The sequence below is a fragment of the Tiliqua scincoides genome, chromosome 7 (assembly GCF_035046505.1).
Source record: "Tiliqua scincoides isolate rTilSci1 chromosome 7, rTilSci1.hap2, whole genome shotgun sequence".
NCBI lineage: Eukaryota > Metazoa > Chordata > Lepidosauria > Squamata > Scincidae > Tiliqua > Tiliqua scincoides.
The window spans coordinates 59,829,187-59,845,683 of record NC_089827.1 but is presented as its reverse complement, the minus strand read 5'-3'; the positions used below and the strand labels follow the sequence as shown (position 1 = coordinate 59,845,683).

At 46.2% G+C, this 16,497-nt stretch overlaps 1 protein-coding gene and 1 pseudogene across 2 annotated transcripts; one reads left to right on the top strand and one right to left on the bottom strand.

Annotated features, from left to right (window-relative positions):
• Positions 1-60: 60 nt before the first annotated feature.
• Positions 61-16,203, bottom strand: SERHL2 (serine hydrolase like 2). 2 transcript variants are annotated; one of them, XM_066633887.1, is made up of 12 exons: positions 16,138-16,203; positions 11,530-11,679; positions 11,319-11,432; positions 8,866-8,907; positions 8,530-8,549; positions 6,148-6,222; positions 3,674-3,786; positions 2,958-3,037; positions 2,521-2,555; positions 1,807-1,883; positions 1,070-1,160; positions 61-461 (listed from the first exon to the last, which is right to left on the bottom strand). In XM_066633887.1, exons 1-12 carry the CDS (start codon positions 16,154-16,156, stop codon positions 342-344), a joined length of 936 nt encoding a protein of 311 aa, XP_066489984.1. In that variant the 5' UTR covers positions 16,157-16,203; the 3' UTR covers positions 61-341. The 2 variants fall into 2 exon arrangements, with proteins under 2 accessions (XP_066489984.1, XP_066489985.1); XM_066633888.1 differs by lacking the exon at positions 16,138-16,203 and adding an exon at positions 15,445-15,547.
• Positions 2,304-2,423, top strand: LOC136658004 (5S ribosomal RNA; annotated as a pseudogene).
• Positions 16,204-16,497: the final 294 nt, after the last annotated feature.

Below are 16,497 nucleotides of genomic sequence, written 5' to 3'. Positions count from 1 at the left end.
AGTCATGTACATAACCACCCCAAAGCATTAGAAAAAACAGAAGCTGAAACACCACAAAGCTACTTGTGCCAGTCCTTTATTACCAGTCAGTAGTAGATGAGAAGCAAAGAAGCTTCTCTGAGTTGAAGGCACATTCTTAGCAATAGTAGAGGTGGCTCTAATGGTCCTTCTGCCTCTCTTCAGGAATCTTAGGCTGTTCCCTCTGCAAGCAGTCAGCACCACTTTGCACAGTTTGCTCTTGTAGAAAGTTCAATGGCAACAATCTCACCCAAGCAGAAGTAAGGTCTGGTTCTTCATAGGGGATCCATTTGCTGGAAGGCGAGCCGTGATATAAATACTGGTTAAAGACTGGGTTTCGGATTCTGATGCTTGGTTAAAAAGGCACTGATTATCCCAGCCACAACTTCAGGTTCATTCAGGTGGACAAAGTGATTGCCAGCAACTTCTGTTAGCTGGAAACGCTAAGGATGGGAGAAGATACAGTGAGAAACTGACGTTCTAATGAAGAAGTTACTAAACATTGTTGGTGAGTTTATACTGGGTAGCATATTGCCGGACACCACTACACCTTTCAACGCAGAAGCATCTGTATTTGAAAGTGCGCAGTTTGATGCAATTTAGTTGTATGGAACTCTTAAGCTGGGCATACAACTGAAGAAACCTGAATTTTGTTATTGTTACATTTGTAGATGTCCTTATTTTACATAATTCTGGTTTCATTAGTTGCAGAGATAAGCAACTGGAGCACTATAGCTGCTCAGCTGGCTTGGCAACCTCCTCCCACTTTCCTCTCCACAGTTAGTGAAAGGCCTACAGCCCATTGCTGTATAAACAGTTAGCTTAATTTTTACATTAAAAATGGTGAATGCTGCATGCAATGTAAAGTTTTGTGCAATCCTACAATGCAAACAAGTCTATTCCCATCGCCGCTCTCAAAATATATGCATGGCAAAATGAGAAAAGTAGCTATACACAAGGTGGCCAACACACCAAGGCAGTGGTGGTCATGCAAGATCTTCCCAGTATGTTGTGTGGTAGCTCAGTCCACTGGAGCTGGACTTGCTCTCACCTCTTTTAGGGTGGTCTTGAATGCTTCTTTGAGTGGTTGTAAGAAGTGCCTAGAGTCTTCAAAGTCACCAGTGAAAATCCCACCTTGTGCTCTGGAAAAATAAACCCCAACACTTAGTTGGTTCTGCTTGAAAGCAGTGACAGAAGTCAACAAAACAATCTGCATGTTCAAATTATTCAGCCTCTAGAACAGTGATTTTCAACCTATCTCATGGCACACTGGCATGGTAATAAAATTGTCAAGCCACACCATCAGTCTTTTATCAATTGATAAGGCACACTGTGCTGGCAATGGGAGCTCACATCCCCAGTAGTCCTATTAATAAATGACCCTCTCCCAAATTCCCACAGCCTACCTGTGGACCATTCACAGCACACCAATGTGCCATGGCACAGTGGTTGAAAATGGCTGCTCTAGAAGGTGCCTGTTGGCGATTTCATTGGATTTCTGGGTAGTTTGTATTGAACCTTGTTCTTGATAAAGGACAGGCTAACATATGAACAGAACCATACTAGGGTGTCATAATGATAATCAGCCTGATAGGTCCATGATTGCTAACAACTGTGTGCTGGAAGAACAGATACAATAGTGCCCTAAAGGGTTTACTGAGCCTTCATTTTGGGACAGACCAATGAAACAGTGAGCTTCCCTTAAGACTTTTCTGCCTGCAGAAAAGAGGAAGCAGTGTGAGAAAAGCAAGGAATATTAGGCATTGGTTACACCTGTAAGTCACTCACATGATCATCAGTATTTCAGCCTGGATTGTTTTCAAGAAGTTCAAACTGTGATCCAGAGTCACAAGACTGTGGTTGTGCTACAGATGAAAAAGCAAAGCAAGTCAGACAAGGTTGGTGAGCCTTCTGTGTTTTTGCCCCTGTGAAACTTTTTAAAGAACTTGATAATGTGTATAGATTCTCAAAAAGCAATTTATTATATACTTTACATTCCTATTCCTCAAAAAAAATAAAGGGGATAAATCTGAAACAAAGCAAATGGTATTTACAAAAATCAACCACTAATTCTGCCATTGGTTCATCTCCCACCTAGCAGTATCTAGACAGGGTTTCAAATACCTTTCCCAAGCCTACATGGAGATACAGGAACTAAACTGGGTACCTTCAAACAGGTGTTCTACCACTGAGCCATGGCCCCATTTGACAAATGAGAAAATAAGGCTGAGCAGAGATTTGAAGCAAGGCCTTGTTCCCAACTATCCAACATGCCATAATATGCTTTCGGCAGCAACTGTTACCCTACACATGCCTGATCTCATCTGATCTCAGAAGCTAAGCAGGTTCAGGCCTGGTTAGTACTTGGATGGGAGACCACCTGGGAATACCGGATGCTGCAGGCTTATACCATAGTCTTTCGAGACTGAAGGTTGCCAACCATCATAATATGCTTTGGCTGTATGAGAAATAGGAGAAGAGAAAAACTAAGGCAGAGCTTACCAGAAGGACTCTCATATCTCTGTTATAAACCAAACCTGGAAAAAAGGGGAAAGATTACACCCTTTTGTGGCATACAAACATACCCACTCTGCTGTCTGTCAGAGAAAGAACTACTGAGGAAGAACAATAGGTGGTAAACCAGACCCCGCTATTTATTTGTCCTCTGTCCCACTGAGCATTAAGAATGCACATTTTATCACAGAATTCTCGAGTCACCTGGGGCCGTGAAGCTCCACTCCTTAAGCAGCTCCTCCAATGCTGCAGGCAGTGTCCTCCCCAGCCCTGCTTCTAGCAGAGCCTTTAGCTGGAGATGCCTGCTGTTAAGTCAGGGCCCTACTACATGGGGTAGCGCGTGCTCTGCCACTGAGCTTTGCCCCACCACCTTAATATCAGGTTTAGTACTGTACCATAGCCAACCCACTACAGCGATTCCTTACCTCCTGGCACTTCAGTAGTTCCTCTCTGCAGCAGTATCTTTCCACTCTCTTCTGTGAGGTGTTTGTTTGCCTCCAATAGCCTAGAGAAGTCAGGGAGAAACAAAAGTTTGCCACTGAAGAAAGAGGTGGAGAAGATGTTCTTGGGAGCATCACGATCTAGTTATCCCACTTCTTATCCTAGTTGTTGTGTAACATTTGTAGTATGTGGATCTCATTTTTTCCATAATCAGCCCAGCTACCTGTTTTGCTTGTTTTTAACCTTTAGCCTTCCTTCAGAGAATCTGTAATTCCCCTTAATGTTGTTGTGTCCAGATATTTGACAAGTACACTCATGGTACAGTAGCTTTGGGGAAAAATATATACACTGGGATATGTAAATGTAGCCTATGAAGATCATATTAAGGTAGGGGAAAATTCCTAATTCATGGAAGTAAATCTCATTAAGTTGACTGGAACATACCCCCCAATGCAAACAGTTTGTTTAGACTTTTAAGAAAAAAGCTTTTTAAAAGGTTTCTGACAGAGAAACAGTCAGACTCTGTGCTGAAAGGCGAGCAAAATTTCCCTGCATGTTCTGTTTTTTTCAACAGCCAGAAGTATATTCTGAGAGGATCTGGATGGTGCTCAAAAACCACACGTGTGTCAAGACATGCCCTATCCTAGCCAATCACAAGAGATGAATGCCAATGACTGCAGTGTCCATAGAGACTACTCACCTCTGAAGTGCTGCTTGAGGGCTCCGTACTTTTGAGGAATGTTGCTGCTTTTCCTCAAAACTTAGAAGATCCTCTATCAGTTTCCTTTTGGACAGCAGCAGTTGATTAGATTCCTAAAAAACAAAAGTAGTTAACCTTTCTGTAGCTTCTTGCCCCTAAAGCCCCTTACAGAACACCTAAAACACTGCCCCCACAATCAGCATCTTCTAAGGTAAGCGCACACAACAGCACAGCAGAGTAATGGAATGAAAACATGAAGAAGAAGAAGAATGACTGACAACGGACCTCACTGCTCAATGCCACGACACCTTGAGCCTCACCTCTAAATGTGATCGGTCATCTCTAGGAGTGGGCAGGGAGTTTGACTTCTTTTGTTTACTTAATCCTGGGCCCCTTTCAAAACCCTGCCAACAAGAGAGCCAATGAACAATAATGGATAACGGCCTTTACAAATAGCGGCCTTTGTGAATGGAACTCCTGTCCTGCTAAGAACTAGAACCACACAGGCATGTGGGGCTTTTGCTTGAGTGTGTTTGCTTTGGAGAAACAGCAAGTAAACACCTGATCACAATCTTTCTGAAATCCAAATGAGACCCTGAGCTACAACATGAACTCCTCATATCCCACTGATGATACATGCCTTGAGAAACAGATTTTTGGAATCACTGTTATCACAGCTAACTACTATACTGATGGCCCACTCCTATCCAACTTTCCAGCACCAGTGCAGTTGCAATGCAGCCCCAAGGTAAGGGAACAAACATTCCCTTATATCAGTGGTTTTCAAACTCTCAGGGAAAGTTTGAGAGCCACTAAGTCTTTGCTGCAGGCAGTGGGGGCAGGGGGGAAAGGCAGAAAAGCAATTCCTAGCATAGCACCTCTGATCAGGGCACAGGGGCAGCTGCCACTCACTGCCGCCTGCAGCAGCCTCCTGGGGGTCAGGGGAGCCTGACACCAGCCTCAGCAGGGCTCCCCACGCAGCGCAGAGCGCTCCAGAAGGCTATCATGACCACTTCCTGTTTCTCGATCGCAAAACCAGAAGTGGTCGCGATCACTTTCTGGAGGGTCTGCACTACAGGGGGGAGCCCTGCTAACGCTGGCACCAGGCTCCCCTGACCACCGGGAGGCTGCTGCAGGTGGCAGTGAGTGACAGCGCGCCCCTGCGCCCAGATCAGAGGCACAATGCTGGGCACTGCATCTCTGCCTTCCCCCTCTCCCTGCCCCTTAAGGGAGAATTGCCCAGGGCTCTCAGGCTGGGATGTCACGATGCCCCAGTTTGAAAACCACTCCCTTACGTTGAGGAGGCCTCTGTGTCTGCTTCCCCACCACAGGATACAGTGCATGCCCCATTGGTACGGCTGCACCAGCACGGGAAAATTAGATGGGATTGGGCCCAAACTCATCTAACGGTTGCCATGAGAGTCAGCTAGATTAGCCATATGAAACTTAATTATCTAGATACATTCCATTCGGACATGCTCAGACTCAGCAATCACAATACACCTTTATCCAGAAAGGTAACTGCCCATTTAAAGGATATCAGTAAGAAACTTCATGCTCCTGATGGGGAGGAATCTCCTTTCCTGCTCCATGAGCCTTAGTTCACACACACACACACACACACACACACCCCTCTCTCTGGATAGGGCCAGGGCAAAATGATACACCATGTGGGCTGTCCTAACTGCAACTGCCACTAAGCCAACCCTCATTGCTATACCACATAGATTTCCAATTTCCCTGGCAGCCCCCAAATTCCTGCCCTACCAATCAATGCCAAAATAGTCAAAGCTACCCAGGGGGCTGCAGGTTATGAGCTTCCCTCCTGAAGGTCTTCCACTCCCAAATCTCTTAATGCTGGAATTTTACAGAACTAAGGAAAAGACATCACTGCTAAAGGGTTCATCTACTGGGTTAATCTGATGGTGCAAATGAGCAGAACTCCACACAGCAAACGCTATGTATCTGTCCAAATGATATGGGTGACTGCTTACCCAGAACTCCTTCTGCACTGAGAACAGCCACCCACATGACTCGGTGCCTTACAAATTAGTCCCAGAATAGGGAAGGAGGTGTGCAATTAATTGATTTTGCCAGTAAACCACTATGTAAATTTTTTTTGTTGAAAAGTGGTATATAAATAGGGTTAATAATAATACTCTGCACTGTTTTGAAAGTCAAATTTTTTATCTTCAGCAATAAAAATCCTATGCATCTAAATGAGTAGTTAGTTGTGCTGTAGCTTCTAAAGCAGTAATCAGGTGCAAGGTAAGGAGTGTGACATTCTGCTTCAACCCCTGTAAAAGCAGGCAGTGGCAGGACCATCTTCCACCCACGTCATCCCTGGCATGCGTTCCCTCCCTCCCTCTCGCGCACGCACCCCCTGCATAAGCATAACAAAATTTCTATCATTTCTTCAGGACTGCTAAGTCTCAATCATACTGTGGAGGTAGAAAAAGGTTTTAGAATCTAACCGTAGGTGCTGGGTAAAAGCCATAGGATTCAACCAGGATCAGCTTGTCCACCAGTTCAGGGAAAACACATGAGAACTAGGAAGACACAAGGACAGAAAGGAAGCTTAGTTCATACGGGGTCATCCACTGAAACTGACAGGCAGGAGATTGAAGATGGACAAAAGATACTTCTTCAGACAGAGCATGACATGAGGTGGCCCACCCCTCAGGTCACTTGAGGGGACCCTCTTCCAAGGCTCAACTGGCAGCAGCAAGAGGGAGGGTTTTCTCAATAGCAACAGCACTTTAGCTAAGGAACTCCCTCCCCAGTGAATTAAGAACTGAATCCTATCTATTGACCTTCTGGTGAGAGCTTAAAACCTTTTTATTCCAGCTTGCTTATTCCCTTTAGAAATTATTAGTATGGCTGGTTGCTTTTATTATTATTATTATTATTATTATTATTATTAATAATAATAATAATAATAATAATAATAATAATAATAATAAAAATACTGGTATTTATATACCACCTTTCTGGTCATCGGATTACTCCTCTGACTTTATCCAAGGCGGTTCACATAGCCTGCCTATCTCTACACCCCCGAAGGGATTTTTGTAATAACAGAAAGCTTCTATCTTTCAAGAACCACACAACATTTCAGATGGATCTTTCATGGTCTAGTATCACTTCTGGCCCCAAGTTGCCTCCCACGCTGGCTGACAAGCAACTCCTTCATCTCTCACTTGAAGGGCAGCCAAGACGCTTCTTCGCTCACACCAAAGAGCAGGTGGAATAACTCGGCTCAGCTTGTCAGCTGCTTCAAGGTCTTGCCATTCACAGAGCTGCCAATGGCCTTTATGGCTGAGTTTTCTTTTATGTATGTTTTATTGTATTTATTAATGGTTTAATTGCTTTTAAATATTGATTGTTAGCCTCACTGAATCTTTGGTTATCCAAAAAGAAAGAGAGAGTATGCATGTTTTACAACAGAAAATTCATGGAGGGAATGATCTATCAACAGCCACCTCCAGATCAACAGTAGTATACCTCTGAGTACCACCTGCAAGGGTGGGAGAAAAGGAGGCCTGCTTGTGGGTTTCCCGGAAGCAGCTGGTGAGCCCCTGTGGGAATCAGGATGCTGGACTTAAATTGGCCTTTGGCTTGATCCAGTCAGGCTTTGCTCATGTTACAGTTCAATCCTATGATTGCCTACTCAGATGTAAGCCCCATGGAATTCAATAGGATTTACTCCCAGGAAAGAATGCACAGGATGGCAGTCTTCATTTCTTTATCCCAAGCTCATGCAATTTCTATCACATCTGTAAGACCAGTGGTTTTCAAACCAGACCAGTGGTTCTCAAACCAGACCACCACTGGTCTCAAACCACTGGTGGTTCTCAGCACCAGGACTCACTTTTTAGAATGACAATCTGCAGGGACCCAATGGAAGTGATGTCATTAACCTGGAAGTGATGTCATGGCCAAAAGTCACATCATCAATGTAGGCTTCAAACCTAAGCTACAATCAGCCAAAGGTTCATTTGGCATTTGGCACTCATGCTTTCTTTGGCATAGCTCTGACTTCAAACATTCCAGCTTGGAAGTCAAAGCAGAACACACACTTGGTTTCTTCTCCAGTCACACAACCCTCCCCCCTTTCCAGAGTCCCATCTTCCCACCTATTCAGGGCAAAGCACTCTGCCTCTCTCCCACTGGGAGCCCACACTTTCCAGCAGCTCTGTACCCTGTATTTTCAGCTCTGTATTTTCAATGACAGCTGAGCCAAGTGCATCGCAACCCACCAGAAATTGGCTCGTGACCCACCTAGTGGGTCCTGACCCACGGTTTTAGAAACACTGGTTTTATCCCTTGTTCTTCCTGACTTCCACAGCCAGAACTATGCTACAAGGAGAAAAGACAATTAGTGCCCTAGGAAAAGTATACAGGTATAAACTAATTATCCACAGATTTTTCACCTATGGTTTTATCTCAGCAAGATGAGAAGGGCCCTTTAAACAAAAGAAAAAAAGACTAACAATAGCCTTGTTAATGGGGGAGAGGGCAGCCGGTAGACAATCCATCAATCATTCTCTCTCAAGGCACTTAGAACAGCTTCACTCCCAGACCCCTTCCTTCCCCATGAACAAGTGAAAGAATGCAAGTCCTTATTACCTCCTCCATTCTTTTCCTGTGCTGGGCTCCTGGGGGAGGGCAGGGTTGCTGCCTCAGAGTGAAGCCTGTCTAAGTACCTAGAGAGAGACTGATTGCCTCTTTGTGAGCAGAAGGACATTGTTTTTTAAATTGATTTGCTTTAGTGCAAAACAAATTTAGATTTTTGCCATCCATGTAAGTTCTGGGAACAGAACCCTTGCAAATAATGAGACTCAGCCTGTACTCACCATGCCTGCAACAGTTCCACCTATATGAAACAGAAAGGGAAATGCAATTTAAGCACACAGCATGAACTCAGTACCAAGACAGGTAGTACAATCCTATGCATGTGGTTCAGTGGAGCTTACTCCCAGGAAAATGTGTCTGGATTGCAGCCTAAACTTCCCCCCTAGGGTAGACGCTGACTACTAATGAGATAGCAAGGTCAGGTTCCCAAGAATGATCCAAAAAACAAGAGGAATTCCATGAAGTAAATATTGCAATGATTTCCCAGTGGTTGGGATGGAAGTTAACCATTACTCACATCTTTTAAAAAATTCTTTGGGGGGAAAAAAAACACTTACCCAAACTGTGACCCATTAGTGAAAATCGATTCCATTTCAATTCTAAAGGCAGAAAGAGAAAGAAAATTCAAGGAACTGAGAATCTGGATTAAACTGGATAGTCAGATTTTCAAATGCAGCACTCAGGCAGGATCATAAATAGAAACAGAACAGTCGGCATTTGTAGAGGGTCAGAGTGGAACACTAGAGAAAAACCTATAGAACAACCAAGTGAATTATTTAAGAAGCAGGGGGCTGACAATGTGCTGATTACTAAGAAATCGCTTCTTCTGGGTGAAAAAAGGGATTGCTTAGGAAATGGTTAAGAGTCTTCAGGCAAACATGCTCTCCATACTATAACCTCCCCTATTTATATGCTACAATTTCAAAATACTGTAGTTGCGAAAACCAAACAGCCATAGTTGGCACCAGGTGTCACATGAAACCAAGAAGCAGGACAAGTATACTGTACATTTAGTTTCAAAATCTCTACTCCCACTTACAAGCTGAGTTATTCAAAATTTCAAAAGACATCATCATTGTCAACTCTTCTCTAAACCAGAGACTGGGCTGGGGAAGGAGGCTAAAGCTGGAGGACAGCCTGAAGTAGCAGACTGGTCCAAAACCCAAGCAATGCTCTGAGTTTCCCCGAGTTTCATCTTCTTTGAGTAGTTTAGGTTTCTTGCTTTGGTCTGGCCCAAGACATTTTTCCACCCCATTCGAAGGATCTTTTGCAATGCTACAGGGAATGCTAGGGGACATGTGCTACTTCCCTGGCCAGCACTAAAATACTGCTCAAGCAGCCTAAGTGCTCACCTGGGTCAGCAGCTGAACTAGCCCTGCCTTGCTTCTGATAGAAAGATTTTGGGATTCTTTTTCTGACACACTGCTACAACAATCAAAGGTCTTCAGGAAGGTTGGGAGGCTTTATTCTTTACAATTGCAATTCAAATTACAAGCCAATTACAGATTTCTCAGGATACAGGAGTTCCATCTTTCTGCCACCTTTAGTCTTGCAAATCCAATGACCAAAACATTTGCAAAATATTTAAACTCTGTAGTCGACAAGTTACCCATGTGACACTATATGCCACTTCCACCTCCTTATTGGGCCCATTATGACATTTTCGCTCTCGGTCCTGGACGTTTGCACATTATTCCCATATTAGGAGGTCACTCTGTCCTGAACATTTCCATCAGCATCCTGCCTTATCGGACATGTCCCTAGAATGTCCCTGGCCCACAGCCGACTGAGACCTCGGTCATAAACATGTTTACTCACTTTATTTTGCTGCGCAAGCAGGCTGAAGCTGAAGCTCTGGCTGCAGCCATGACACAAGGCCTTCATTTTATGTCTGGAATAGTTATGTTCATTCCTGGCCCTTTAGCTGGACCTGACTGACTTCCATTTAATGAATATAAGACTGTGGATGTAAGTGTATAAGAAAGGGGTGAAAACCACTAATTTCTCCCACACTTTGAAAACATCACAAAAACTTCCATGCAGGGCTGGTGGTTTGCTCAATTCTACTACAGGAGTCAACAGCTTTCGCCTTCCTTGCTTTCCACACAAGGCAATTGCTCTTGAATGTCATGGGGATTGGCAATTTATGTGTGTACTGCATTTCAGGTCCAAGTCCCTCCAAAGCAGTTTGCATACAATTAGAAACTATGATAATCAGTTTTTCTCCCCTTTTGGGCCACAGATGCAAGAGCACCCCTGGTTGCCACTTCTGCTTCCTCACATATCAGTTCTAAGCTGTAGCAAGGGATGGAGAACAAGATGGTAAAAGTGCTCATCCCCAACTGCCCAGATGTTTTGTTGGCCATTTGTTTCTGAAACAGACCTAATGTAAATGGCCCCTTGGGGAAAAAAAGATGCTGGCTCCAGTGGGAGGAAATGAGCAGGTTTCTTCTGCCCCAGTTTGTTTAAACTAGCACAAAGTTTTGTTTCATTGGTGCCTACATGCAGCTTCATTTGTTTCTGCTTGTTCTCATTTCCCAACTTCTCATGCAAAGACACAATATAAGTTTTCTTGAGACCCAAAGAAGACTACGCCCCACACACTGGGACCATACTCAGATGACTGAGAATGGCTCTCACATTCTTGACTGTGGAACTCTTTGTCTTTCACAGCAAACAGTGAGAGTGGTTCCTGGATCAAGGCAGGATAGCTGGTCTCACTAACCCAGCTGAATGCTGTTTTGCCTGCAATAAAGCTGTAAAATGTATATAGACACTGATCAAATTTACTTAGGAGAATCCGGGGCCTGTCTAACTACAGTTAGGGCAAGAAGTTTTACATCTGACCTTGAAAGTGGGTGGAGGAGGAATCAAATTAGAATCAGGAGGGTAACTCTGGCTACAGTTCAAGAAGTGTGAGAAAAACCTTACTGTTTGCAGGCAAGACAGCTATGGTCTTATGGATATAGACTATCAAAAAGCTCAGACTCTTTGTGCCCAAAATGCCCACCTGCTACTATCCTGCGCACATCAGCCACATAGTCAAAGAAGTGATATGGAAACCCAACTGGCCGGTGGGATGATAGGCCATGCCCGGGAAAATCTATTGCCATATAGAAGCAATCTGAAAGAGAACAAGGAAAAGAACAGGTCACACATCAGTTCTCAGTCCAGTACAGCAGAGAGACCCCCCTTTAAATGAATATAATACTTAAACCTACCTTTAGGGAGTAAGGGAATGAGCCTGTTGAAAGTGTTCGCATTGTCCAACCACCCATGCAAACAGAGCACAGGGCGGCCTTGTGGCATTCCCCACGCTTTGGCTGCGATGTGGCCCCAGGGAACCAAGAACTTCAGCTCTGAAATCATGCCTGAAAAGAAACAGCAACAACTCATCACCGTGCAGAACAGTCACCATACCAGGGTGTGTGCAATGACAGTTAGTTAATAACACAGCATGGAGAAGAAGTTTTTCTAGCTGCCACCTTAACTATGCTTAACTTAACTATGCTGTGTAACCCGAGGAGGAGACTTTACTCGGGTCTAGCGACCACTTGGACCCAAACTCTAACCGAATAAAGTGTTCCTGCCCCAGCCTCCCACCCCTTCAGGAGCACGGACAGCCAGAATTGACATTCCTTTTTCTTACTGTTTTCCCCTAGATCCTTACCAGTGGAAGGAAAAGACAAAAGAGAACTAAAATAATTCAAATATGCCACCTCAAGTAATACAGCTTTAATGTGCAGCTTTAACCCTTTAAGATGCTGCTTTCTCCTAACTGTGCTTGCACATACAGTATTCCTTATCAAAGGGGGAAACTGCAAAATTGTGCAAACCCTGTTGAGAGAGGACTTTGGAACTGAAGCGGCCACTGGTTTCTGTCCTATCTACCAGAGACCATCCTGAGTGTGACATTACAGGCCTGGACACTCCAATTGTAGTGGGGATTCTGAGCAGGGAACAGTCTCCACTCACACCAAAGTTGCTCTAGGAGAAGTCACTTTTTGTCTTGTGCAGTAGTGAGCTGCTTCTTGTCTCAGGTATAGACATGCATGTACCTGATATAGATAAGTAACTTGTACCCGCTGTGAATGTAGCACTTATATCACTGCTCTTCCAAGCAAAATACAAGGAAGAAGAACCCCTGTCCTGACTTGGATGCCATTTCTCTTATTTTGCCAAGAACAAGCAGCAGTTTAAATGAATACAAGGCATTAAGAAGATAACATGAGTCTGGCTGGAACAGACCAAAATCCCATCTAGTCCCACATTTCATTTCCAACAGTGGCTGGCCAAACGCCTCTGAGAGGCTTACAAACAGAACATCAATGCAAGCAGCCCTCCTCTATTTGTGCCCAGCGCCTGGAATTCTGAACATCTGCACTTGCAAGTGCCACTGAAGCTAACATGGCTGCTAACCAGGGTTTTATGAATTTTGCCCCCTAACACTGCCAAAGATTGGGCAACCAGCCTCTCATGCCATGCTAGGCAGAAAGACAGAAGTGAGCACATGCGACAACTCACTCTGTCATGGGTGTATCTGAGCTCCCTCTCCCAAAAACTGTTTAGCGTATGCCTTCAGACATGGCAACAAGCCAAAGGCTGACCCTGCCCTCTCCCCATGAATTTTCTGAGCATGCCAGAGGATGTGGAGAGGGGTGGGAACTCACTAACTAAGCTATCATGAAGCAAGAGACATCCCCCCCCCCATGTACTCATCCACTAAAAGAAGTTGCCCAGAAGAGTTTCCTAGTTGTGGCAGCTGATGCCACCTGACACCTGATGTGGCAGCTGACAACAAACAGAGTCACACCAAATGTAGTTCCGTTTCATAGCAAGGAGTACCTGGGAACTCTGGATTCTCAGAGGATTATTCTCAGCATGTGTTAGTTTTCTCCAGACCAGATGCAATGTCTGGCTAGTGAAGCATCTGAGCACTTTGCCAGCACGCCAGAGGACAATCTACTGCACAATCAGTCCTTTGGCAGTGCTTTCAGGGCTGCCACAGATTTCAGTTTTCCACCTTGTGGTGGAGCCCTCAGATGACTGTTCACCACGAATAAATTAAATCCTGGCTTGAACAGACACAGGGGGGAAAATCAACACAGATGGAAAAAAGGCCCCAAAACAGATTGTGAAGAGCAGCTCTGAGCAGTAGGAGCTGATGTCTCTGGGTTAGGACAAAAAAATAAATAGGCCAAACACAGCATAGATTATACCTATGTGCCCTGTTGTTCTCCTCCTTTAAAGAGCACACAGGATTGCCTGGAATGCCACATTCCTCAACAGGTGTTTGGAAACAGTTTTATTTTACTCCGAGATAAGCCCATTGTGTTAGGTAAAACGTGGGCTATAACCCTATCTTACTCACCAGAAACAAACACCTCTGTAAGGTTACCAGCTCAAACTGAAGCTATTTCAGGGATGTAATATTGGAAATTCCGAGAGGCCCTATTAAAAAAATTTCCAGGGTTGCTTTCAGTAGTCCTTCGATTTCTGGAGATTTCAGGCCAATCCTGAAGTTGTCAGCAACCCTCATCATCAAGGGGAGGAGCTAGCCTTTCCATTGATTTTCTTTCTTTCTAGCCTTTCTTTGATTATTCTCAAAGTTGGGGTAAGTAAAACTAAGACAGAGCAACGTACGAGCATTGATGCTTTCATTGCAGGGGGATGCGGTGGGGAGTAAGGGACACATAGGGACAGGGCCGGCCTTAGGGCAATGTGGCCTATGTCATGAAATCAGGTCCTTCTCTCTGGGGGCCCCTACACTGGGGTGGCAGGTGGATCTCCCCATTGCTGCAGCCAGTATCTGGTACCCTGGGACAGCAGTGCAATGAGCGGATTTGTGGGCTTGCTTGCCCTCCCCTGGGACTGTTTGGCCTGAAATCGGCCTCCCAGAAGTAGTCGGCGATAACATTATGTTTTGCGCACAGCACCACAGGTCTGACTCACCATGGCTGCAGCTGCCTGGCGAGTGGGGTGGGGCCACATGAGCATCCCACATTGGGCCCTGCCAGTACTGGGACTGGCCCTGCATAGGGATATGCATCCAGCAACTTCCTGGAGCCAACTGCACGTGCAGTTTATTTATTTATTTAGCGTATAGCATATAATGCATGGATATATATCAGACTAGATCAAATGTCAATGTCCAGTTCATGCAGCCATTCAAGGACAGAGTAACCTTCATAGAAAAAGTCAGACCATGGGCCAGTATACGCCCTCAGTTTGCAGCCAGACACAAAGTGGTACATGGTTTGGTGGGAGAACCCGCAATCACACTGAGGGGTAGATTCTAGCCCCCATTTGAACACTGAATCCTGACAAACACCATGTAGCGTACGGATCCCATTCAAAGTTTTCCAGTGCTGATGAGGTAAGTCGGAAACCCGGCACCTGAAGTGTAGGATTGTCTATATATCTACCTGTTTCTGGGCATTCGACTGCCCATTTAGCTTTCCACTGGGCATGTGCATGCAGTACACAGGCCAAAAAAACCTCCAGGAGCTCAAGTGTGCCAACCCTTTTTGGAGTTAAGCGAAACTTCTCCAATGAAGCTTTCCAGGTTCAAGATACCCAGCGGGCCCACATCTTTTGACCTTCTCCCCACATGGCTTAAGGAGTCCTCCCTGATCAGAACAGCAGAGACACCCAAAAGGCCTTCATGAGAGCTCAGGGCTGGAGCCTGCAGTGGAATTCTGAAGGTGAGATGTGGGAGTGCCCTTGACACTGCCCTGGCCTGCCTCTTTACCCCAAGTGGGCACCTCACACAGAGATGTCCAGGGTGGAGTCAGCATAGAGATCCCGAGGCAGAGAGGTCCTGAAGGGCTCCAAAGAGGCTCTCCAGGATCTGTGTCTGCTGAACAGTCACAAGGGACAACTGGAAGGGAGGCTGAATCAGGACAGAGAGGATGCAAATGCCTTGGAAGAAGCACAGAGAGCCCCAGCCGATGCATAAGTCTCATTCGAATCAGTGGGGCTTACTCCCAGGAAAGTGTGGACAGGGTGGCAGCCTGAGAGCCCCAGCTAGGCATGTCTACTCAGAAGTAAGTTCCATGACAGTCAATGGGGCTTACTCCCAGGAAAGTGTGGACAGGATTGCAGCCAGAGCACGCGGAAAGCGCAAGGCACCTCACCTGCTGCTGCTGTCAGCCCCAGTCGCCGGCGCCCCGCTTGCCACCGCACTCCCCCGTTTCCGGAGCCGGAGAGGCAAGCCCTGCCTCTTGCAGTGGGGCGGGGGAGCTCTTAAAGGCGACGGGCACGAAGCTGGCGTGCTGAGCCTGTGGCCGCGCAACGCGCTCCAGTCTGGCTGGAGCCCTTCCTGCAGAGGCGCGCCTGCCTCCTCCCTGGGGTGTGAAGACCCCCCCGCGGGCTGCCTGGGAAGGAGGAAGCAGGCGCGCCCCCAAGGCCCCGGCACAGAGCAGAGTGCGACTTACTCGTGAGGAAACCCGAGAGGCTGGTTGCAGTGCTCACAGTGGCGCTCGGGGGGGGGGGCGCAACGTTTCTTTAGGCGCCTGGCCTGGGGGTGAAGCCACCCTCCTCCTCGCGGCTGCCAAGCAGAAGGAACTTAGGCTGCAGCCCTAGCCACACTTTCCTGGGAGTAAGCCCCATTGCCTATCATGGGACTTACTTCTGAGTAGACAGGCAGAGGCTCTCAGTGTTTGGCCCCCCTCCAGGAACGCCCCTGCTGCCTCCCCCTCTCTCCTTCCTCGCGCGAGGCTGCTGTGAGCCCTGCGGAGTTCGGGGCTTTCTTCTGGTGGAGGCTTTTGTTTCTTTCTGGCCCGGTCTGGGAGCCTTCCATGCTGCCCCTGGAGAAGAGCCTTCCTTACCCTCCGCTGGGGCCTCCATGGCGGCTGTGCCAACCTCGGGGGAGCAGCTGGGCAAACATTAATGAGAGGCAACGCAACATCCGCCTCACCAGGCCAGTGGGGGGACTTTTAACATGGAAATACTTATTACTTTGAAAAAAGGTAGCAGTTGATGGTCCTGCTGGAATGCCACTGCCCTGCCACCGCAGGACCACTCCTTTGGACCCCTTCTAAAGTGCCATTTCTTTAAAAGATTGATATGCGGCCTTTTGGTCCTAACAAGGGACCCCCAGGGCAGCATGCAGTGTTAGTTACATTTTTAAAGGAAACCAATACAAATGCAAATAACCAATCAATGAAACTACACACATAATTGTCCTC